We start from the raw sequence: 26674 nt of genomic DNA, 5'->3' as shown, positions 1-26674 counted from the left end.
CTTGCTTCGACACGTGGAGCAGTGGAGCCACTGCAGGCAGATCCACGCAGAGTCTGTGTCACTAGATACACAAATTTACATTTTCCTTATGCATCTCCAAAACTCCTGAATGGATTTACACCAAATAACAACAAGCTTTTGCAATGCTATAGGTCTTGCATTTGTTAAGGTTATAGCTTTTGAGGTTGAAAATGACAATGTTCTTTTCTTCTTGTTTTCTCTGCAGTGGAGTAATTATATTTGCATAGTGCTATTGTAATTGGAATAAAAAATAAAAAGTAAAAAACATTGTCAACAGCAACAGCTCCTACTTTAACAAATGTGTTTGTTTGAGTATTCACACGAACAACAATTTAAATCGTACTTAGTGATTTATTATAATTTGTTAGTGCGACTCACCCCAATGTAAGGTGTGAGAGCACTTTGGATCACATGCACACATGGACAATGAATTACAAGTATGTAAATGAAATACAGGGTGCTACAAAAGAGAGTTTCAAGATGTAGGGGTTAGTCTTTGCTGGTAAAAATGATATGTAACAAGTGAATGGCTGGTAGAAACAGTAAGTCATGATTTAAAATGTAACACGGTGTTTAGTCTTGTGGATACTAATAAAAGGTTATCTGTCAAAAATCGTAACCCACTTACTGATCCTCATAAAATGAAGCTCATCTGCATGTATGGAATGTCCTTTGGGGGAGACATTTACTATAACACGAATAGAAAAAAGTATGTTGTCGGAGACTACTTTGACTCCGCCCCTTGCAACTCTACCCTCTTTTGTAGCCACACCCTAACCCTAAAACAATGGTTTTGTGGAGTAAATAAAGTTTTTCCAGCACTAAAGCAAAATATGCTTTACCAAACCACCTCAAGCTGTTCGCTCGATCTAGTTACTCTTTGCCTCTGTCCGCCACATCCACTTCACAACGACTGGAGACCGCTCCTTTTTGATCCTGGCTGAATGTCATTGGAAGACCCTACTGCTGCAACTGGAGTTGTGGTAGTGGTGTGTGGCATGTGTACTGCAGACTAAGGGAGGGTGAGGGCTGCCCCAATATGAAAAAAAGCAGACACCACGTCCAGGTAAAAAAACCAGCCTTGGCATAGCCAATAGGTCTCGCCTTTGGGACCGTATAAGTATTTAAATATGCTGCAAAATAGCTTGGTGCAATATGAACTGTTGCATGGCTAAACACTTATAATGCCATAAAGGTGAGACCTATTGGCTTTGCCAATAGTTGTTAGAACTGCCGGTGCTGGGCACGTTAGAACCCGGCCCACTCAAAGCCCTGCTTGATTGTGTTGGGTAGGTGGCTGTGTGTTGGTGTTTTTATGGCTGCATGTGAGTTATTTGCTTGTGTTTGTGTTCTCGAGTGCTGTTTATATGCTGGAATTATTTAATCCACGTGTGCTTCTTATGTGTTCTTGTATGCCTGTAGGTCAGTGCGCATTTTTGTGTTTTTTGTGTGCATGACTGCTTGCATATGTGTTGCAAGTTTGCACACGTATCTCTGTAGGCCTACTGCTCTGACTGCCAAGGAGCAGGTATGTGTGGTCATCGCTGTCCGTGTTACATGCTTCTGTATGCATTCACTATACAAAATCCAAACTGGAGGCCTTTGTCCATGCTTGAAAGCTGCCCTTGTTGTACCTATAGATTGGGTGTGGCACAATGTAGTACTTTCATTTGTAAGACCAGTATTATTCACCTCTAAGCATGGGCGGATTTTGCGAATTGGCAGTCCGCGAAATTGCGTATTTACGGATTCGCAATCCGCAAAATCCGCGAACTCTCGCGAATTTTGCGGATTCCTTTCACACTTATAAGACTATTATACAAAGGACTTATACAAAGGACCAATCTTTAGGGTGGCATTATTAAGGATCTGGAGACAGATGGCGACTGAAAACTCATCACTTTTCATGTTTGTACCGAGACAGGTTTATATGCCTTCAGCCGACAAATGTGCCATTACCACTACATAATATTATCGCATCGCTAAAATCACAGCACATACCCACAGAAACGTTCAAAGGGGGAATTAAAAGGAGCTAACTACTTACAGGGCCATTAGCATGAAATGTCGACAGTTTGATTAGGACTCATTTAGTAGCTTGCAGACGGAAGTAACACACAACAGGCGCTTGGTTTCCCTGGAAATACAAAATAACACTGCATCGCCACCTGCATACACGCCGACTACGTCTTACTCAAACACCAGTAAAAAAAAAAACCTTCACGATCTTGCCAAAGTCTACTTAAAGCATTCGGAGTAGGATCATTTAAAGTACAGCTTCTTCCTCTTTCATGGCAGCGCCGAAACATTACTGGACAAGCACAAGCGCGCGTGCACGCCTCTCGCGGATGCAGGGAGAGGGGAGAGAGGAGGGGGCCTGCACGATTCTCATGCGGGAGCGAGCAGCAAGGCGTGAAAATTGATAACATATGGCGCCAGCTGCTTGCTTCCGCAAGGGAATCGCCAAACGTGCATGCATTGCCATTGAAGGCAATGGAACGCAAGCACGTTTTTGGGTGAAAAAAGGAACCAATGGCTAAAGGTTTCTTTCCTAAACAACGCATGCGCGCTGCGTAGCCGAGACCTAAAAAAGGCACACAACATAGAGGGCATAGCTGGGGGAGGGAGAGGGAAGGGAGAGGGAACAATGGCCTGATGCATAAAAAAGATATAAGCCGCAAGGCACTTGGAGGGCTGAGGAGGCAGGGTCCAGACAGCAGGACTGCAAACGCAGAAAGGCCGCAGGGAAAAGAATATCCTGTATGCACGACAATCCTTTCACAGAACCAAAGCAAGCTAGCTGAGCTCACAAACTGGTTATTTTGACCTAGCAATTCTCTGAGAGCTGGTCAGAACCGATTCGGAAAGACCGAGCGGTTTACAATCCGACAGAGAACATCGTAATTGGTCTGATTGTAAACTGAATGAGGCCGTCGGAAGGGTTCCGACAGAGTCTAGGGGGATCCGACTTTCGGACGAGGCTTTCCGCCCAACATCATAATCAGCCCCTATATAAGCACTTCAGCAACTGGTAAACGTTGACTTGTTCCAAGTGAGTAAAATAAACACAGTTGTAACAATAAAACAAACTCCTAGACTTTTAACTTAAAACTAAAAATGCCACCACCCCAAAAAGCTGACCAAAGCTGTATTTTTGACAAATAACTAAAACAAACATTTTCTCACCAACAGAAAAGGAAAACCCACCTGAGCCAAATCTTGACATCAAACAGAAACAGATGAAACTACTGTGCATCTTAAATCAAAAGCACATATGTAAGTATAAAATATAAAATGTGTTGGAACATGTTAATTTACATTAGCCAACACAATGAACATTTTTAACAAAGAAATATTTTTAAATTATGCTACTTCCTGACTAAATGACAAAAAGAGCTACATATATAATTTCTTCAAATCACAAAAAAGCAAACAATTGCTTTCACAGCTGGGGAGTGGACAGGTACTAAGTATTATGCAATGTAATTTGGCATGTGATATTACGGGAGGACTACAATGGAAAAACAAAATTGCGATGAATGCCAGAGAACACAACTATCCACCACATGTAATTGCAATAGTGAGGCATGTATTTCAAGCTTTAAACCTGGCAAGCACTAATTTCCAAGAGCCCACTACTAAAACTTTTAAAGTCATACTCTCTAAAGTACCTGACCACATTATAGATCAACTACCAGAAATTTCTACTTTAACATGACTAACATCAAGATATGAAAAGCTGCAAGTCAAACCTGTACTGCCCCAAGAAGATACCAATACATACAGATTCCAGAACACAGCCACTACACATGAGGAAGAAACCATCCTCCTACACAACAAATACAATAATGACAGAAATATAAGCATACTGAAAATATCCTCCTAAGAGTATGCCAATGTGAAACGTGGATGATGAGAGGACTTTTATAATGCACTGTAGCAAAGTGAAACTTATTATGATCTTTTAAACCACATCAAAATAAAAACTAACAACTACTCTACACACAAAATGATAGAGGACTTTGAACAGGCATTAATACAAACAATATTTAAATTATACACACAAGCAGCTATTACCACTTCACCCAAAGCATTTGGAATCCTTTGCAAAAATATGCATTATGCGGATAATATGTCACAAACAGCCAGTTTGCCTTCGCAATGGAAAAATTAATAGCTCTGGCATATGTACCTGTAACAGATGCAGCTAACCACTAAAACATTCTAATAGCAGACTCATTTTGCAAAACAACTTAACAAAAATATAAGGTCATTATTACTATATCAGTCGGACATGTATCAGAATGGGAACTGCCTGACTAGTAGTTGGCAGTTCAATCTGACAAATTAGGATGCAGCCACTCATGAAGCGGTCAGAAACTTACATTTTTCCATTGATTTGTCAAACGGTGCCAAAAATATTGGCAATTCAAAAAATGCTTTTCCTGTGGTAACTAGGTCCTAACTTTAACTACCTATTGGTGACCACCAGTAGGTAATATATATACAATGAAAAAACAAATATAGAAGATTAGTTATTGTTAGGAAAACTTATCCCTAAACAAACTAAGCTTTAACTATAAAACTTTAAAAAAAATCCAAAGTTATAGTTAAACCTTTCGTTTACAATTTATCCAACACCTTTAAATTATTGCAGTAGAGGACATCCTTCTACACTCTTGTCAGCTCCCAAACCTGACATCAGAGCTCTATCTCATAGTTATCATTTTGTTGTGGCCCTTTATTGCTGGGGTCATGAACCACCTATCTCCGCTTAAGTGAAGGAGTAAAAATGGTGTAGAATGCAGTTGCCATGGTGCATTGCACCCCACCTGGTTCAAAACTGCATACTCTGGGTATGTATGTTTGATGCCATAGGTCCTGGACATACTGCTGTCAGCTGCAAGATTTCTGGGTGTGTTTCCTGAGGTGCAAATATAGACAAATAAAGATGAAGGATTTTTTTGGCAGCTAATCTCAGGCATCCATGCTGCTTCCTGAATAACGGCTGACCGCCTCCTGTCCTTTTGCAGTCCTCAGTGCTGCGTGGACCCAATCTCCTTACTGTGGGGGTCCCTAGACACTCTATCACTGTTGGGGGCAGGTCTTGATTGTCATTATGGTTCCCCATGACAGCCCTGGTCTGCTCTTTGTGACTCCGCCAATCACAGATGTGAGAAATTAGGCAGATGTTGAGTGGGGAGAAAACAGCCTAAATCCCTGAAGGGGTGAACTACTAAAGTCACTAAATTAAGTACTTCTCCTTAACCCTCTGGTAGCTTTGCACAGAGGTAGTGCTAGTCAGCCTTAACTTAGGGGCACTGTGTAACATATTTATGCAGCACACAAATACCAATGAAAGAAAAACTCAATACAATAATGAAACATAGTGTAAAGGCCTGATTTAGATCTCATCCGCTGAAAAATGTATCCCATAGTATATAATAGGATTTATATTTCAGCAGAAGGGATATCAGTCACCGTTGTGATTGAGTAACTCATCTGCCGAGATATAACCAGGCCATTAATTTTAAGAAATGATTTGACTCAAAATGACAAAAGTCTAATCAGGAGAACCAAAGTTAAGATTTCTTTAAAGCATAATATGTAAAATTGCAACTGCAGACATCTAGTCACGCAAGACGGAGGCAAAGTCAAAAGTTATGGCCGGCAATGATGGGTCGCAGCTTAGATACAAGAAATGGATTGGCCCCAGTCTGTGTTTACCTTCGGACTTAAAAGAACTTTCAAAGAAAAACATCTGAGAATGTAAAGTTCAGCAGGGCAATGCTGCAGCTGATATCCGAAGAGGTGTCGTCAGCATCGGGGAGCCAATGGACAAAATTGCAGTAAAGATTTATACGTTCAGACTTAGACTCCTTTTTGTAAGTCTAACATCTCCAGTGAGATGGTGCTACAGGCTGCTGCTGACGAAGGCTCCACAAGGCAGGATACCCCTTCTGCAAGAAGCTGCTGAATGGGATTTGCTGCTACCATGAAGTTTGGCCAACCATTGATACACCTTGGGTGGATTGACAGGATGGTAGGAGCAAAAACAAAATGGGTGTAGGCCCAGATCTCTGTACTGGATTGAATGTTTGACATTGTTCAGCATTCTGTCCATTATTTGTTCTTTTTACATTTGTCATCCCAAGTGGGAGGGGTATGCCCCGAAGTGGGTCCCATATGATCCATGCCACTTGAGTTAAGCTATCCTGGCTGATATGGGGCGAAACCCCGAAACCTGTCCCAGGATGCTTTTTTCCGGTTCAGGAAGAAACTGGTCTGGCAGTTCGGGCTGGACTGTTCCCATAGGGAGCAGGGTCAAGACTGATTTGCATATGGCTGGTTTTAAACTGGGATGACACGGGGAGCACAAAATGATGGATGTAGGCCCAGATCTCTGTACTGGGTGAATGACATTGGTCAATATTCTGTCCAACAATTGTTCTTCTTCCTTCTTCATTACAGAGGCCACATGCCGTTAAACTAGTTTTTGTTGTTTTAGGATCATGCCCCTTTTGACCCCCTTTACCTGTTCCATCCCACCTAAAACATTGTTAAGAAGACAAGTGAAGACCACACCTTATTGCCTTCTGTTGGCTCTCCACTGGAGCTACTCCTGCCCCAATTAGAGGTTGCATGATTAATAGAGGATTGGCGGGCCCTGTTTAATTACTCATCCATTGCAGTGGTATGAACTAGCATTTACTAAAATGAGTATACCAGGAGGTAACCACAAGCATTTATTAGGATCTCTCCATGGTATACTGTGGAGAAGTGTGGCTCAATGGTTAGAGTGGCAGACCTTGAAGCAGAGCTCTGGCCCGGGACCAGGGTTCGATTACCGCCTCGGCGGATCTCGGGCTAAAATTCCTCTGACCGGATATTCTCGCCTCAGTGCCTATTCTAATCATGGGTCTCACTCTGCAACTCTGAGCAATAGCTTGCGTAATCTCCACAACGGCCTCAACAGCACGAGGATGCCTGGTTTCACCATGGGGGTGCCCAGGAGTGGACACTTCACAAGGAAAGCCAGGAAGGGTTCCTTAGCGGTATGAGTACAAGCGCCGGGAGACCCGGTCCGGGTAGCTGCGCGATATACAAGTACAAAAACATTTACATTTACATTTACATGCTTAACATAAGACACAAGCATCAAGGTCTCTGTAGGGTGAACTAGGGAGAAATGACCACCCAATGCGATTGTACTATTAGCATGGGTTCCCTTGCACGTTGCTGACATCAGATTTTAACACAGAGGTCATATTAGGTGAAGTCAGTGGGAACCGTCCAACAGCCAGTAGATGTGCAGTACAATCACTCTTTTTGCTTTCCTAATCAAATTGGATAAACAGGGCTCCCAGCATGTATATGGAGCCAAAGCCCCTCTCCTGGCAATTCTCAGATATCTCTCTGTCAAGCCAGACCATAAAAAGCTGGCAGTAAAGACCCCGATGGTCTTGCTGCTGGACATGAGGCTTTTTGAAACTGCCCCAGTGAGTTAAAAGATGGATCCAGGAAGATGGGTCTATTCCTTATCAACAGGACGGTTGTAGGGCGGGATGCAACACTATGGACCAGGTATTATAGTAAGTGGCACTTGGCATGTAATGTAATGTAATATTGCATTTATACCGCGCAGCTGTCGCTCCAAGGAGCATCTAGGCGCCACTGTTGACCAAAAGATCTATACCACGGTCAAATTACTTATGGTAGTTTGTCCGGCTCTCACACTAGTGCTCTAGCGCGGATGTCCTGTAAGTTAAAGATCCAAGTTTTCAAAGCCTTTCGGAATTCTACTTCCCGCTCTAGTGCCCGAAGGTGAGGGGGAAGAGTGTTCCAGGCTTTTGACCCTAGAACTGGTAGTGATTTACCTCCTCTCGTGCTAAGTCTGAAGGCTGGAACAGACAGCTGATTAGCATTTGAGGACCGCAAGGTACGCGTAGCATAATACCTAGATATATTTCCCCTTAGGTACTTCGGCCCTTGGGAGTGGATGGCTCGAAAGGTGATAATCAGGATCTTAAACACGACCCTTTTGATTATCGATAGCCAGTGCAAGGTATTTAATGCGGCAGATGCTGATGATCTCTTAGGCCATTTCAACACCAGCCTAGCTGCTGCGTATTGCACCATCTGAAGTTTGTGAGTGACAAGTTTATTGATCCCTGCATATAGGCTGTTACAGTAGTCTATCCTTGATGTTACAAGGGCGACCGTAACCGATTTCCTAGCCGCCAAAGGAAGTAGATCAAAAAACTTCCTTAGTCCCTTGATGATACAGAAGCAGGTCCCTGCTACTGTCAGTGCCTGTTGCTTGTAAGACAGGGCGGTATCAAAATTGATCCCCAAATTACGGGCCGAATTGGTGGTATGGGGTGGTATCTCTGCCTTCTCTGGCCACCACAGTTTGGGGACAAAATCGTTTTGTGGACCCATTGGCATGATCTCCGTCTTGCCCGTGTTACATTTCAAATGGTTCTTCCCCATCCACTCGAATGTAGCCGTCAGGCAACATTTCAGGTTTTCTTCCCAGTCCTGATTATCTTTATCAAGGACCAGGATCAGTTGAGTATCATCGGCATATGCGACTACGTCAATACCGAATGATGATATCAACCTGATCAGAGGGGTGGTATACACATTGAACAATGTCGGGCTCAGACTAGACCCTTGTGGTACTCAAGTCGTAAGTGATTTTTCCTTTGAACAGAAATCACCCAGGGTGACCACTTGTCTCCTGCCACTCAAAAAGTTCTTGATGCATTCCAGGACCTTACCAGTAATGCCAGATGTTGCTAGCCGGTCAATCAAGATGGCATGTGAGACCGTGTCGAAGGCTGCCGACAGATCTAATAAGATTAGGACAGCCTTCTTACCCTGGTCAAGGGCCATACGAATGGTATCGGTGGTAAACAGGACCGCTGACTCAGTAGAGTGCTGTGCTCTAAAGCCTGATTGATTAGGGTGCCAGGCCTCGCTATCCTCAAGGAACTTGGTAATTTGTTTATTTACGAAAGACTCCGCAATCTTACAAAATACGGGGAGTAGTGAGATTGGTCGGAGATTTGATAAAGTGGTGGGGTCCGACAACTGTTTTTTCTGCAGCGGTTTAACCACTGCTAATTTCCATTCTGAGGGGATTTTGGCTGTAGCCAGTGATGTATTTACAATTTCATTAATCGCAGGGTTGACAACATCAACGATCAAGTGTAGGAGCGCAGGGAGGCATGGATCAAATGGTGACCCTGATTTGGCCGCTAGTATTGCCCGATGAGACTCCTCCAAACTGATTGGCCGAAAAATCGCCAACTGGTTCACAGGACAGTTCTCCATACAGCTACCTCCTCCAGACTCTATGACAGGGATGGCAAAATCCTTCGTGAGGCCCTGTACTTTTTCCTCAAAGAAGTCTGCAATGATGTTACAGTGATTCTCAGGGGGCGGGATTTCTTGCACTAATGTCTTGGGGTATTAAAGCTATTTACAATCTTAAAAATAGCTTTTTGTTTGTTGCTTGCAGTTTCTATAGCTGCAGTATAAAATTAGATTTTTGCTTGTTTGATAAGTGCATGATATGAACTCCTTGCTGTTTTGTAGTTACAGCGCTCCTCTTCTCGGTACTCTTTCCGCCACCTACGTTCGGCTCTCTGTACCTCCCCTTGTTTTACTTTGTGTGACTGATCAAACCAAGGTGCTGATAGTCTCTTATGGCCTGAAGGTCATTAACCGAATGGCTGTTGTTTTCTTGATTTCTGTGCTGTTTTTGATAAGGTGGAGATGGCAACACTTATGTCCAGTATGAAGAGAGGAGGAGGCTGTTGACATTTACTCCACTCAGAGAAGGGGGGTACAGTTGGACATTGAAAGGCACTGCCCGGTAAGCAAACTAATCTAGTTACACTCTGTACAATGTTACTGCTAGCTAATGTCTTTTAAAATACTGTTTCTACTTTCTCCCTCTTCTTATAATGCTTACGTCCCCATTATTTAATATTCTCCTTCCTTTGTACTGGTTTCTTTATAGGATGAATCACCATTTGTTGAAATTATTGCAATTTTAGTTCAATATACCAATATTTTTGTTTGTATATATTTTTACATACTAACTAAACATGTTATTTCCAGTCTTAATAGTTAATAATCAGTTGATGTTTAATTACAAAATATAATTGTTTCTGAACAAAATTCATAAGAGGTGATCTTCTGGTTCTTAATAGCATCAACGTTTCTTCTCCAGCGTATAGAGTCCTCTCAGCCAAAGCATCAGGGCCTAAAATGAGGAAACAATGATAGATTAACATTTTCAAATGGAACTCTTGTTTTCTTCAATCCTGACTCTGTGGTATATGGTTTCTTTCATTTTTTAGGTAGGCATAAAATGCAGTTTTACAGGTCACCTAAATACTGCTGCTACTACTACTTCTAATAATAATAATAATACTCATAACCATTATTTTAATCATGTTCATAAAATACCAAGATAAGGTTGGTTGCCTGAAGGGCCATTCACATTCTGAATCAACTTGTAATTAGCATATATAGAGTGTTCAAGGGGTCGGCCTCCTTCAGCCATTAGCCTTGGTGCCAATGTCATTCACAATTTGCATCAGTCTTTTGGAGTGTAAGAATGCGTGTGTAAATGAACATTTTACTGCTTACGGCAGCACAGAGTTTAACTGTCCTGCAGTTTTGTGAGCTCTCCCAGAGAGTCACCTGAATTACACCTCCTTTGTAAACCATTGATGCCTCCATTGTAAACTATTTTGTAAACCATTCATGCCTCCTTTGTAAACCATTGATGCCTCTTTTGTAAACCATTGATGCCTCCTGTGTAAACCATTGGTGCTTCCTGTGTAAACATTTGATTCCTCCTTTGTAAACCATTGATGCCTCCTTTGTAAACCATTGATGCATCCTTTGTAAACCATTGAAGCCTTCTTTCTAAACCATTGATGCCTCTTGTGTAAACCATTGATGCCTCTTGTGTAAACCATTGATGCCTCCTGTGCAAACCATTGATGCATTTGGTGTAAACAATTGATGCTGTATGTGTAAACTATTGATGCCTCGGGGGCAAACCATTGATGCCTCCTTTGTAATCTAATAGTATACATGGTGGTACAAATACATCATGTCTCATGAGCAATTCTCCTTCAATGGTCAATTCATGAGCAATTAGTTTATAATCTTTTATTTTATTATTCAAATTCCTAATTGGTGTCCAAGCATTAACCACTTATCTGATTCAAAACAATATCCTTTTTTATAGCTTCCATCCATTTATTATTACGGATAAACCCCTCACACCCATCAATGGCATTGACCACACACACAACACACTCCTGGACTGACATATTAATTTTTTCATCCACTTCTTCAATTGGTGATCTAGACAACTAATTACCCCTTCTGTTTAATCCTCCAGATATATGTCTAACAGCAAAATGACCTTCCTGTAATCAAGACATCAACCTGATCAACCTTGAAGTAGCAGTTGTAGTTCCTCTACTACAACCGTCAAACATAAACAAAATTGGTTTATGATCTGTTACTATTTCAAAACTTTTCCCCCATAAATAGCTTTCCAGTTTGTTTTATAGCCCACACACTTACCAAGACTTCTTCCCCAATAGTACTGTACTTTTTCTGCACCTTTTAGCCCCCTTCGAAAGAAAGTCCACAGTGTATTCTTTGCCACCCACTACCTGGCTAAAACCAGCTCCTAAGCCTATGCCACTGGCATCTACTGTGATGATATTCCTATCATTGGATCAAATGATTTAAGAGCAGGTGCGATTAAATGGCCTGTTTGATGCCCTGGTAAGCTTTCTTTTACTCTGGTTCAACAAAAATTATGTAACCTTCAATAAAACGTACATGATATTCACTCATTCTAAGAAATTACTTTAACAAACTTTGTCTTTGAAGGTCCCTTCCTTACAGCCTTTATTAAATAAGGTTTTGTAAATTTACATTTAGATTTAGTGAGAATAATACCTCTATTTTCAATTATCTTCAAAACCTTGTTCGAAATGTTGGTCTGTTCTGGTACACTCTTTGCATGAATCATAATGTCATCTTGGAAGGTGTGAAAAACTTGCATGCCCTCAAAAAAGATATTAACAGTCAATAACCTGAGCAAAAAACACACAAGTAAGAAGCAAAAATACAGACCAAGTCTCAGTCCTCAATCTTTTCTTCTTGCTTTATTGCAAGGTTCTGATACATCCATGTTATAATATTCTTAACACTTGTTGTCCAAGCCACAACCCATGCCAACACGTGTTTCGTCTATACGGCTGTAAGCCATAGACTTCATCAGGGCACTAGAAAAGTTATACAGTCATACAATCAGGATGGAATCATAATAGTCCAAGACAATTCTTAAGTTAATCCAGCGAAGAAGGTCATTTCACGCATTAGATCAATCATTAACAGGACCATAAGTTCAGAGGAAGGTCACGTAAGACCACAAATCCTTAATACGGCATCACGGTTGAGAAGAAAATCCCTCCTGTCTTCAGTGGCGTGTAGCCCGATAAAGGATTTGTGGGTTTACGTGACCTTCGCTGGACTTTAATTTAAGGATTGTATTGGACTATTAGGATTCTATCCTGATTGTATGACTGTATTCGTTTGATTAACTTTTCTAGTGCCCTGATGAAGTCTATGGCTTACAGCCATATTGACGAAACAAGTGTTGGCATGGGTTGTGGCTTTGACAACAAGTGTTAAGAAGATTATAATATGGATGTATGAGAACCTTGGCATAAAGCAAGAAGAAAAGATTGAGGACGGAGACTTGAACTGTATTTCTGCTTCTTACTTTTGTGTTTTTTGCTCAGGTTGTCGACTGTTAATATTTATACTACTTGTGGACCTAGGCCTGCATATTTACAGCGCAGGGTGGTCACTGTACGATAACCTTAGTGCATCTGTATACATAGGAATATTTGAATTGCACAAACGTGTGTACTACTTTGCGCGGACTTCCCCTTCTGCATTTCCTTCTTAAGTTTCCCTCAAAAAAGATAGTCTGTTCATTTTTGGAACACACTGGAGCTAATGCTAGACCAAAAGGTAGAAATACACCTTGATACACTCCAAATGATGTAATAAAAGTGGTTAAATCTTTTAAACTTCCAGCCAACTTCGCTCAATGATCAGTAGATAATAAATCAATAATTGAAAAGTATTTTGTACCACTGACTGAATTACACATCTATTTTTTCGGAAGTGGATGACAATCCACTATGATGTTTTTATTTAATGATCTAAATTTGCACAAACTCTAAATGCACGATTTTTTAGGTTTGGCCTGCACAGCGCATTTGGTGTACTTGAGAAATCTATTGTTTTTATATAAACTTAAAAGGGCCTCCTCTCCTCCCACTCCTAGCTTCTCATTGGTTCCTGTGCATGCCACTTATCTTTCCTCCATTTCTATTGGCTGTAGCATATGTTCCTGCATTTACCAATGCTTGTTCTTGTCTGCTTCTTTTATCAGTTTTCCCATTGCCGAAATAATGTTAATATCCGCTTTGGCGGAACTGTATTTCCATAAACTTTTGCCCCTTTTTGCTTTAATATAACAATTTAATACCCGGGGAGATTAAGTGATTTGCATAGAATCAAAGGATGTTGTGAGGCGCTGCCGAGACTCAGAGCGGGATCCCCAGCTCTCATCGTCGAGTTCCTTCTCCTGGACGATGACTGATAAAAACACTCTTTATTCATTACATAGGTGAAACCGATGCATTACCAATGCTTGTCTTTATAGTAATCACTATTGTCGAAACCCACTCTGATAAGTCATTTGGTTCTATTATACCATCTTTTCACATTGTACTTCATAGTTCTTTCTGACTGAAAGTGGTACTTTATGAGTCACTGGTATGGCACTTTCTTATGACTTGATATGATGGGCAAATGCTTTTACGCAACTAATATGTGTGAAACATACCTTATCATGTTGTTCCAACACCTCTTCAAGTAGCAAATCCTGTTCTTTTTGCTCTACACTGAGAATAAGCATATCTCTTACGGGACACCCCGTTGGGGTAGCCGTGCGCTATATAAAATACACTAAATAAATAAATAAAATAAATAAAAGTATGGGATCCTCAGAGACAGGTTTTAGCAAAATACCTAGTTTACCAATATCCTGCTATCCTATTGTATCTCTTCCCCTTACTGTCCCAAACATTTTTATGGAATGTCCTTTGAATTCAAATGTCAATAAAGTATTCTAGCATTTCAATGTCAAATTCTCCAAATGCTTTTGGATTGTCATCTGACTCTATCAATTTCACATTCTTCCACAATCTATAAAATGTATGATCAGCCAAAACTGAAATTGGAGAACCTGAATCAGCCATTATAGATAATTCTACTTTACCTATATGCACTATTACTAATGGACCTTTACATTTTCTTAATTTTGAGTCAACAGTAAGATCAATGTTGGAACACATTTCATCATCTAAATCATCTACTGAATTCACTTTTACTGTGCGATCTGGCCTGGTATTTCTACAAACAACCCCAAAATACCCCGCTTTTTGGCACTTTATATATATTTTTCCAATAGTTGGACACCCTGAATGATTTCCTAAGTGATTTTTTAAGCCACATCTATAACAATTAAAATACTTTTATTGTTATGGGTTAAGGCATGGTTTATCCTGAGGCTTCTTTGGTGCATGCATGCGTATCAGAGTGCTTGGGTCTATCAAGGATGGCTGACTTCCGCTGGCTGCTTTACGTAAAGAAGTCTTTTGAATACTTAGGCACAAAAGAGTTGTATGACAATCCGTCCCTATTATGGCAACCACAAAAGATATAGTAAAATGTACATTGCACTAATAATGGGATAACAGAAGCACAAAGCATTCTATCAATAGCAAGATATGAGCCACTCTGGGAGACGAACCATGTCCATAGGCGGTATCGATCTCTTTTTAGATTTTACACAATACACTTTCTTGTAGCCTTTCCCTATTAAAAACTGCTAGTCCCAGGAGCTACCAAAGTGTTGGTAGGATCAATCATCTGCACAAAATTACTTGCCATTTGCTCCTGTTTTGTCCTTTATATGAGGCCCCATGGCGAGACTTTTTAATACCTATTTTACGGAAATTTAATTTTGTACTGTATCTAGAAGGTCTATGGTACTTACAGCGCCTGGAAAATGAAGATGTTTGTTCGGAAGTTATTAAAGAAAAGTTTAGCACTTTGAAAGAGATATGAACAGGTTTCATAGGGATAATACCCCAGGTGACCACAGTACTATCTAAGCTACATCCCTGAGATGAAGTAAACTGGGATATTATAAATTAGCCTGTTTTATAAGTCACAGCATCGAGCATGAAATCTTAAAACTACAGATTAGAATGTTTAATATCTCAAACAATGATGTCACTAGTAATTTCTGCATATGCATCTTTGAAAAATTATAGTACATATCCAGCGTTGTTTCAAATGCAATGTGAAATTCTGGTTTGTGATGTAATGTTCTTAAATTTCATGCTTTTATGGATTCATGTAAATCCGAATAAAGATTTTATGACTATGATAATGAATTAGAAGATATTTTTACAAAGAATTTGTCTGACTTTTGTTTCCCCTGTACAGTCGTAAAAGTTCCTCCACTTTTTTTGATTCTGTTTTCTTTTTATGAACAACACAAACCGATTGATGTTGTGTATTTACTAATGATAACATTTTTGTAGATAATAAAGATCTTTCAATGACTTTGGTTATGTCTAAGATGTCAATAAGTATTGGATTTCGACATGCCAAAAGTCTTTCATGTATTTTTTTAGAATTAGAGTGAAATCCATAAGACCTCTCAAATACATATCCATCATGTCTTCAAATTCACATGAAGCTGCTAAAAAAAAATACGCAAACCCCCAATGTACTCTTCAATAAGTGCTTGCTCCTGTTGTCTTCACATATTAATAGCTTGCCTTTCCACCATACCATTTGGTGCTTCAATAAACTGTTTTTCCATTCTTTTTCCTACTTCCTCATATTCATTTAAAGGTACCTGCTTCTATGTTTGGTAGGTTATCAAAAAACCCTTTACCTGCCGTACCTAACAAACCAGACATACATGCTTTTTTCTGTTCAGGATCAAACGTTTTGCCATCAATAGCAATTAAATAATTTTCAAATGAATTGTGCCTGTTTTTCCATCTCATTACTGGTTTCCCTGGTGACTGAAGAAATAGTGGTGGTTGATTGAATATATTGGTATTAGCCATGCTGATTAATAACTTGTAGAGGAATGCTATAATAACAATAATAATAGAACGCCCTCTACTCTATAGATTTCCGCAAAATACACTGTAACAATAGCGTGTAGATCGCTGTTGTTGACTGCACTGAATTAAAGCATGCCAATTGCCGTTTTAATTGGCACTATAAATCATGCAGTACAGTTAAACCTTTGTGACACTTTGTGACACTTTCTTTAAATAAAAGCGTGCCAATTGCTGTTACAATTGACACATTAGTAAATGTAGTTTGAGCAGTAAAGACTGGATGGCAGTGTCTGCTCGACAGTTGATATTTCAATAACTTTCAGTTTAAAACACCATTAGAAGTATTCACATTAGGTGTGCAAATCACCATTGTAAACATGAAATGGCTAGTAATAAAGTTTGTAAAATGGTGTGCATATCACAGTGAAGGTACCAGCTGCAATGTAAATATTCCGGTATTCTAAGTTGGCCGCCGGTGCTTTCAGCCGTACACATGGATTTCTCGCTTACAGGCCGGTACTAGAATATTTTTACAGTGGCTCCCGCATACGTCAAACGTTAGGTTCTAGACAACAACGGGCTATCTCATGTGCTGTGCCCGCATTTCAAAAGAGCGTGACAGTTTCCGGAAATGCCTGCCAAGAGCCAACCATGCCAATTGCCACACATACAATGCCGATCTCATTGGTAAGTCCGAAACTGCAACAAGCGCCCATCCCTGCGCTTCGGCGCAAATAGAAACAAGCATTGGCATAGCCAATAGGTCTCGCGTTTGGGACCTTCTAAGTATTTAGTTATGCAGCACAATTTCCTTTGTGCAACCACATCAACTGTTGCATGGCTAAACACTTATAAGGTCCCATAGGTGAGACCTATTGGCTATGCCAATGCTTGGTATGGTTGTGTGTGTGGTTGTGTGTGTGTGTGTGTGTGTGTGGTTGTGGTTGTGTTTGTGTGTGTGGTTGTGTGTGTGTGCTTGTGTGTGTGGTTGCGTGTGGTTGTGTGTGTGTGTGGTTGAGTGTGTGTCTGTGGTTATATGTGTGTGGTTGTGTGTGGTTGTGTGTGTGGCTGTGTTTGTGTGTTTGGTTGTGTGTGTGTGGTTGTATATGTGGTTGTGTGTGTGGTTGTATGTGTGGTTGTGTGTGTGGTTGTGGTGGCATGTGTGGTTGTATGTGTGTGTGGTTGTGTGTGTGCTAGTGTGTGTGTGGTTGTGTGTGTGGTTGTGTGTGTGTGTGGTTGTGTGTGGTTGTACGTGTTGTGTGTGTGTGTGGTTGTGTGTGTGGTTGTGTGTGTGGTTCTGTGTGTGTGGTTGTAGTTGTGTGTGTGTGGTTGCGTGTTATAACTGCTGCACCCGCCATAGCGCTATGAGATCTAAAGCGCTACATAGGTGCAATCGACGAACCAGTCGCCAACATGCTGTGCTTTTAACGCCTCAACCGCTGTGGTTTTTCTGCTGTGGTGCGGGCGTTCTAAAGGGTGGGTGGGGCTGCGTCGGCAGTTGGTCGTGTGCAGCACTGGTGAGGGAGTGGCCGACGGGAGCATGGAAGGGGTTAAAGAGAATGTGCCAAAGGTTTCTAGCTTCCTCATCATGTCCTCATGAAAGCGTCAACAAAAGGACTCCCTGAATGGTGCAACGGACATGAAGCAGCCGCTGCGATCAGAAATAAACACTGTGAACATTGTCCAGTTTCACGTAACATTTCCTTAATGTTCCTTAAGTCACAAAACAGTAATACTAAAAGCATCTCGAAATAAACTATGTTGAGATGTTTCATAAATCACAGCTTTAAGGTTGCTGAAAACCCTGCCATAACACATAAAGTTCCAAATGGAACTTGTGCCCGTAATAAAAGTCAGCCTTGGCCAAGCTTAAACATAGTTTGCAAACAAATACAGAAAGCTGACAAAGACAAGAAGGGAGTGCAAATAATGAAAGTAAAACGGCTACAAGTTAGCGCGTGCCATACAAAGGCAGGAAGCTGGCAAGGAGGGAGTGATAGAAGGGAGGGGGTAAGGGAGGGCCTTAAAACACACAATAAAAGAAGCTAAATGGCAGCTGTGCACGTCACACGTGCGCGTGAGAGCAAGCTGGTGGCCGGCAAAGTAGCACTTTTCTAAGCAGCTACTAAATGTCTCGCAAGTCAGCGCATGCGCTGGCTCAGGCGAGACCTAAAAAGTACATACATTTTGTCATTCAAGCACTTTGTAAACGCCAAAAGTTGACCTTGTTAAAATGCTAGAAAATACTTGCTTTTCTGAAAGAAGTGTTTCTTGGTGGGCCTTGGAATCCTTCTTCTCGGTTAGTGCACAGATCATTGCCAAATTGAGGCGTTTAAAAGATACCGCAGCTCCTTTTAATATTTATAAATTATTAATTTATTTATATCACATAATTACAAAAAATCCCACAAGACGAAAGCATCAAGCAGTAGGGGTGAGTCCTCTTGAACAATACTCCTTCTGTCACCACACATTATAAATACCCCCCAACAATATTCCAAACCCCGTATGACATAAAAACATTTTACACTTTACTCACCGATACAACAGCAAATAAAATGTGAAGAGAGGCTCAGAGCGTGGCCCACATCCTGTGGGATATATGCACAATATTGTCTGACACAATGTTGTTCTGACAAATTATCGTATTATAATGAATAATCTGATGGACAATATTTTAGCACACAATATGCCTTAAGACTTCTCTGTCAGAGACCCCACTCAGAGGTGTGGCAGAGAAGTGAATAAATTACCAATCGGAAGAGTGAAGGGTCCCTGAATCTTTGTTTTCAAAACAAAATCCTGCTGTGGAAGTTTATCATAGAAAATATAACAAATTTAGCTAGTTAACCCAAAAATGACATTGTCTCTTGTTCAACAAAGCTTCACTACAACCACATCACCGACAGATGCATTGAAGGCCATAAGATCCCCGCTGGCAGGCAGGGTAGGCAGTGATCTTCTAACAGGACAGCAGCTAAACTGTCCGGTCTAAGGGTTTAAATGACCCCCAAAGACCTCCTTCAATATATTAACCAGACCTTGCTTAAGATAAAGAAACAATAATAAATTGAAATGGAATATTTCATCTTTTACCTTTTGATCTGCTCGTAGGTTGCTCGGTCTCCATGTTTCAACTCCTGGAAATCAAAGAATCAAGTATTAGAAATATAAAATATTTTAGTAGATTCCCTTTGCTCTAGGCCAGCATCAGATGTTTATATGCTTCATTTATAATAGAGGGTACAGTCTGGGAATAGTATGGCACAGTTTGGATAGGAATGTATACACCAGCAATTGGTGGATAGCTCGCCCACCTTCTTCATGATTCCCTGTGTCATGCAACGGTGATGGATTAAACCCAGATCTGTTGACTGGGTGTGAGTGTTTGATTGGTTCAGATGCTCCATCCATCACCACCCCCTTTTGTACCGCTTTGGCCGCCATAAGTGTGGCAGGGTATGCTCAGACGTGAGTCACTTGCTCACCTTGCCACTGGATTCAAGCAAGCCGGGCTGAAGACGGCTGTAATGCCAGAAACCGGTCCTCGGATGCTTGTTTCCGGTCCAGGGAAGGCATGGCTTGGCAGATTGGGCTGGACTGTTCCCATGAGGCACCGGGTCAGACTCATTTGCATACGGCCGTGTCTGAACTGGGGTGGCAGAGTGGGCTAAAGAACGGTAATGGGTCAAACCCAGATCTTTTGACTGGGTGTGAGTGTTTGATTGGTTCAGATGCTCCGTCCATCACCACCCCCTTTTGTACCACTGTGTCATGCAGAGGCGTGAATGCAAAAAGGACAATAGGCTCAGCTGTCATAACTCAGAGAGACACAGACTCCATGGATCTGGAACAAACAATGCCCCCTATGCCAGGAGCACAGCTGGGATGCCTGGGGCCCTGGTGCAAGCATGGAAAATGCCTCCTTAGGCTGCTGTTAGGGTTGTAAAACACATCATTGTCAGGGATCAGGATCAATGAACTTCTTTGGGCCTTTGGTCCCTGGTGCCACTGTACCTGATGCATCAATGGTAGCTTCATCTCCTGCCCTATACACTTGTGTGAAACCCCCCAGTGTGTCAGGAACATTCAAGCTTTTGTTTTACAAAACTTAGAAAGAAACACCTGACACGATGACCGGACAGACAACTCCTCATTGAGCGGAGACTAGCGTTCTCACAAGCCTTCTGTTAGGTGAACACACACTCAATCATTGCTCAGTTAATCTGAGGACTATGATTTGTTGGGATTTATTGTTTTATCTGCTGACGTTGCCAGATCATGAGTTGGAATTCAGCCATTTATCCTTCCGACACATAATTAAGAGCAAATACTGGTACTAACATCTGCTATGACATGGAGAAGTGCGCTATTAAGAATTCTATTAACACAAATATTAATAATAGTTAGTATTGTTGTTATTGCATATTGTTTCTCCTGTCGGTTAGTTTGCATCAGTTCTTGATTTATGCTCTGCTGATGTTCTCCTCCCTGAGACTCCTCATCTCCCTCTGTAACCTTCAAAGTTGAGGACCAAGAACATCTGCCCTGCCTCTGTTTCCTGTTTCTCTGTCCCTCAGGCAGACAGACTCCTCCCCACAGTAACGGCACCACCACTTCCTGTGCCAGGGATATGCTTCCTGTCTCCAAGGTGGAATACAATAATGACTGTAATTTAAAAGTCATGTGATGTCAGAAGGTCTGATCCTTGTACTGTTTTATGTACTTACCATGTACGCTGGGTCTGCAGCGGAGCCGGGATTCTGTAGGAGAGAGAAGGAAAAGACTTAGTGCATGTAACAAATATAAAACAGGAAGAGAGCATCTGACATCAATAGAGCATCCTGTCCTAGCGGCCCTATGGCTGGAAGGATAGTACAAGAATAAACTGACTTTCACCTCTATAGCACCAATTATACTTCACAAAGCAAGACCTCTCCCAAGTTCCCTGATGTGGAAGTCAGGCCTATCAATAAGGAATTAAGGACAACACTACATCACAAATCAACCGATAGGAACCCGATCCTACATCAAAAAGATCTACACCCTTGGTCTTTGCGTGATCATCTGCCGTATGGCCAGCTGCTGGGGATCAAAGGGAACTGCTCAAGGAATGAGGACTTCAAAGTCCCAGCAACATCTCTGTGTGAGCAACTAAGGGAAAGAGGTTACCCCAAAGAACTCCTGAAAATGCCAAATTGAGGGCTTGATTTACACCAAGGGAATGCGTCTTATCGAAGAAATTCAAGGAACCCATGACCAAATTGGTGTGTGTCTCTACCTGTGGACAATATACAAACCAATTCCGCCAAATTATCCTGGAAAATTGGCACTTGCTCCAAAATTTGAAATGCCCGTTTGAAAGACAACTCTTTGCCAAGAAAAGAGAGAATTGCGCATTGGCCAAAAACTGGTGAGGGTCGACTGTACCTCAAGACCAAAGAAAAAGGACCTATGAGTCCATTGGAATCTGAAACCTATTGAGGGCCACAACATATGTGGGAACTGTGTATCATGTGAAACAACATGCGAAGGATCTTTGTTTGAGCATAATACCATCAAATAGACTCACAAGATGTTTTCGAATTGCAAAACAGAAAATTTCTTTTATGGGATTACATGCCCTTGTGAAAACTGTATATTGGAAAGACTAACCAAGAGATCCGGTTGAGAATAGTCCAACATCAATCAAGAATTTGCATTAAAGTTGCAAATGCTCCAATGGTGAGCCCCTTCATACAAGCAAACTATAGGAAAAAGGTCATAAAATGGACAGTCCTCTGAGTAGTCAAACAAACACCAAGAGGCGGAGATATTGAAAGAATCTTGCCATACAAAGAAGCTTACCTCATCATGAGATTCAACAGCGCTATGTTTGGCCTTAATGAAATATCAGAAATGTATAGAACCTAAAAGAGACCATTTTGGAATGATCATCACAGGAACGTGTTTGTGCCCCTAATAAGATGTTTCACTGCTTCACTAATAAAGGACAAATCACAGGAAAGCCATGGTCATGCAAGAAACTGAGGAAAAATTCAAAGTGCTCAAAAATTCCAATAAAATATGATGGACGACAATTCAACTGAATATGTGCGCTCATGCTTTCAAAAATTATTTGGAGCAACCTCCATTGTTAAAAGACTTTAGTGTCAAGGAATATGTAATGAGCCCAGATGTCTGGACATCGTTCCTGAATGCTCACTCAGCATGATGAAATAAATCAATTGGTGCACTGATAATATTGATACAAAAGGTGTGCACAAGCTTTTGAGTTGAAACAAAACAAATTAATGTTTTGTAAAATGCTCACACGCTGAAAAAACACAACATGAACCATCATGTGCACATGTTTCCAAAAATGATTATGTTAAAAGACTTTATTGATAAGGAAAATGTAATGACCATAGACCCGTGATTACCCTATGGTAGCTTGGCTCAGAGCTCTCAGGCTTATCTAAAGAGGCAATGTGTAAAGTACTTGTGCAATACATACATACACCCAGCAATACAATGAAAATGCCACAAAAAGACTCCACACAGGATTAGGAAAATATAATTTATTTTTATAAATAAAACAGGCCAAAACGACAAAAATCTGATTAGTGGAGCTGAACTTATGCATTTTCAAAGAATCATTCAAAAAGTAGTGCTTAGAAGCATATGGGCCAAATGGGTTACTTGAGGTTTCTCTGGATCGGGGAAAATCCTAAGTTCAGGTTGACTGCGATGGAGGGCAGGCCAGATACAGGACTCACATAGGTCCCACTCAAAAAATACCTTGGATGGAGCAAGCGTCGACTTCGAAGACTTGGTGTGTCTGTTCAGATCCACGAAGGTAATGAAGACTACATTGACAAACCCCTTTATGATGCCGGCACTGCATAGTTGTCAAGGCGCACTGTCTGTTGTCATACAGCCGCATACTCAATCGAAGTGGTGTTGTTGATCGGCTCCTGCGTTGAAGAGCAAAACATCATTTTTTGATCAGCACGAAGTCGTCGCTACATGGTTTTGATGGTTCTGCACATAAGAAGCTCACTTTTAAGGAGCCAGGACTGGATTGGCACCACTGGGCAGAGCCGGACTCACAGATGGCAGAGTTAAGGTACTGTTGCAGATTTGTAGGAAATCTTTGATGGCTCTAACATTTCAAAATAGGAGGCAAACCAGCAATTCTTTGTAGCCATACTGATTTACGTGAGATGGGTCCAGCCCTTGTCCTCAGCAGGAAATGACAGCAAAGCAGAAAATCAGTTATTCCAAAGGAGTAGTCAAGCAGAGTGGAAATTCTTGTACTACAGCAGTCTTTGCTCCAGGCAGAGGTCTTCACAGGTCCAGTAGTATACAGTCATGGTAGAGTCAGAGGCCCAGTACTTCTACCCAGTTTTGCCTTTACAGTAGGAGTAACTTCGAAGAAGGCCTCTGAATGCACTGGTCCCCCTTTTTCCCCAGCCCTGGAAGAGCTATCAGAATTCTGATGAATACAGATGAGTTCTCTGTCACACCCGCCCTTCCTGTCTAGAGAGAAATGCAAAAAAGAGTAGCTGTTATCCACCCCAGACATGCATTGAAGACAGGCTGTAAGGCACACACAGCTTTAAAAGAAGAGAAAGGTCCACTTTCTAAAAGTGGTACAAAAGGGGGTGGTAATGGACGGAGCATCTGAACCAATCAAACACTCACACCCAGTCAACAGATCTGAGTTTAATCAATTACTGTTCTTTAGCCCACTCTGCCACCCCAGTTCAGACATGGCCATATGCAAATCAGTCTGACCCTGTGCCTCATGGGAACAGTCCAGCCGAACTGCCAAGCCCTGCCTTCCCTGGACCGGAAACAAGCTTCCGAGGACCGGTTTCTGGCATTTCAGCCGTCTTCAGCCCGGCTTGCTTGAATCCAGTGGCAAAGTGAGCAAGGGACTCAGACGCGAGTCCCTTGCTCACTTTGCCACTGGATTTAAGCAAGCCCGTGTATCTGCCAGACATAGGCTAAACCAACCTCCCTAATCTATGCTCTTCCTGCACAGAGAGAAAGGCCTATGCACTTTGTTCCATACAGTATCAACATTAAAAACAATAAAAATATGAGTACAATGGATTTGCTATTATGAAGCATTATTTACAGGACTTCATCACTGCCTGCTACTCACCACTGACTGTTCCTCACGATCTTTTCGCTCATTCTCATATTGGGTATCAGCATTTTTGATAATGCTGGGATTCTGGTACACATTTTCATCTGAGACAAAGAAAGATGGAATCATTACTTTTGTGTCACATATGCAGAGTATATAGTATATAATATACAGAAGATAAATTAAGGATAATTTTACCTTTGTTTGTGTCCTTTTGTTTCAGATGTCTCTCATAATGAACCACAATCACTGCCACAATGATTGCAGCACCTAGGAGAACTCCACAGGCCACGCCCAGGGTGGTCTGCCAACAGGTGCAAGGGGCGGGGCAAGGTCTGCCTGTGGGAGGAAGCAGAATGAAAGCAGCCAGTGAGTGTCTTGATTATCTACACTGGATCGGAGCACCTGCAGTGGAGCTGTGGCAATGTTTAGAGTGGGTTGCTGGCCATAACGCCATCTCACTAAAGATTTAGGGATGGTGAAAGAACATTGGCTGTACTAAATGGACATACATGAGCAAGAGCATATGGGCACTGAGAAGAGAAATACATTTTCATAAGTATATGGCTAAATTGTGTGGTAAGGTAATGTCAGTCTTTGTACATCTAAATGATCATCATCAAATTCAACTACTTGGCATGGGAAGCGTTGGGCGTTAATCTCAACCTCATAAATGTTTTGCAACCATCTTGTAGTCAACTTTGTACAAGCTGGTCCATTTCAAATAATCTCAAAAGGGGATTTAACCATGACACTAGTAATTGTAGTATGGTGTTCCCACAACATGTCTCAACTGCCCTCTCAACTGCCTGAGTTAAACTGCCATTTCCATGGTGCCTTACCGAATGAGATTATCCTTCCCACCTACCCTGGGAAATGTACCCAGAGGTGTGCATACATACTTCCAAAACGTTCTTCTTTTCCAAAGTCCAAACAAGACAGAATCCCTTCCTAACTATCAGTTGCCCTCAATGCCCCAATGGTAGAGTGTATGGTCATAGTATTCATGAATAAGAGCTCTTATGACTTAGAATGCAGATCAACAACCCACTGCTACATATCTTGCAAGATCTTCTTAGGACTAGAAGGATTAGAATGCTGCTAATGCCTCTCTTTTAATTACCAAGTAATTCCTAACCCTGCTAGACAAAAGGCAGCTAGCAAAAGTGACGGCTTTCTCTCCTCCTTCACATACCTGCAAGAGAGCATCCCCGTAGGGTCATGTCACTGGCATTCACTGTGACAATGGTTTTTAAACCAACATTGAACATAGGCCCTACACCTGGTCCAGCAATAGCTTCTTTTACATCATCACATACGCTTTGTTCATCTTCACTCCATACATATGGATTGTCCGGCATTGACAGAAGTCTCAAATGTTCAGTTTTTTCTGGGTAATCCAACACAAACCATGACCCATGAAAGCTAATCTTTTCAATTGGATTTGCTGCATTGACAATGATTTACTAACTCAGATATCAGCCTCACCCCTTTTGCTGAAATGATATATTCCAGAGAGTCTATTTCCTGCTCTAATAATTTGGATTTGTTTTTTGAAGAGTTAATACTGAGGTAGCTTACTTGTATAAAACTTGCTCAAAGAGCTCCTTATGCTGTTTACTCACTCTCCAAAAGCTAGCATTCACTGCTTTTTGAAGCCAGATGTAATTTGATCTGTTGGTAATTACTGCTCAAATATAACATTGAGAAGTACTTGCCACCAATCAACATCAAGACCATTTTGTTCAAGCTAAGAAGAGGAACACAGTCTGTTGCAATATCATTGTCAGACTCCCACTGGATTCTCTTGTGATGACTACAGCATCCTCCATAACCAATCCAGACACTTGGATCATTATGATGATGACAATGTGACAAAAAGCAAATCTATAACACGCCTCCTTTAGAAGTGAGCCGATGTGGCGCGTAACGGCTGGTTGGACTACACTTCCCGGCATCTCCCATAGCCAGGCATTAGTGGCCAATCCACATCCATGAATGATAATTACAGGACGCAGATAAAACCCCTAACTCACCCTCAAGCACATCAAGCGGCGTTAATCCTATGGAAAGTATGTTATCTCATGAAATATCAATATCTGTCCCCTCGATTTATAAGTTCTAGATGACAACGAAGAGACACGTATTGAGATCCATTTCAACTTAGTATGAGATATGCTGACAAACTACATATTCCAGCAGTCAATGATGCCATCAGCGAATAATTGAATATTTAAGGAGA

General features: G+C 41.3%; 1 protein-coding gene across 1 annotated transcript in view; it reads right to left on the bottom strand.

Annotated features, from left to right (window-relative positions):
* Positions 1-19387: 19387 nt before the first annotated feature.
* The window catches only part of LOC144768897 (cell adhesion molecule CEACAM6-like), a 76365-nt gene continuing 69078 nt past the window's right edge, over positions 19388-26674 (bottom strand). The window contains exons 4-7 of the mRNA XM_078652910.1: positions 24631-24767; positions 24448-24536; positions 21026-21058; positions 19388-19435 (exon numbers count right to left, since the gene is read on the bottom strand). Of these exons, the coding sequence (XP_078509036.1) occupies positions 19388-19435; positions 21026-21058; positions 24448-24536; positions 24631-24767 (307 nt within the window). The remainder of the gene's footprint in view (positions 19436-21025; positions 21059-24447; positions 24537-24630; positions 24768-26674) is intronic.

This window comes from Lissotriton helveticus, chromosome 7, assembly GCF_964261635.1.
Source record: "Lissotriton helveticus chromosome 7, aLisHel1.1, whole genome shotgun sequence".
Classification (NCBI taxonomy): Eukaryota; Metazoa; Chordata; class Amphibia; order Caudata; family Salamandridae; genus Lissotriton; species Lissotriton helveticus.
The sequence above is the reverse complement of the archived record's forward strand: the minus strand, read 5'-3'. Positions and strand labels throughout refer to the sequence as shown.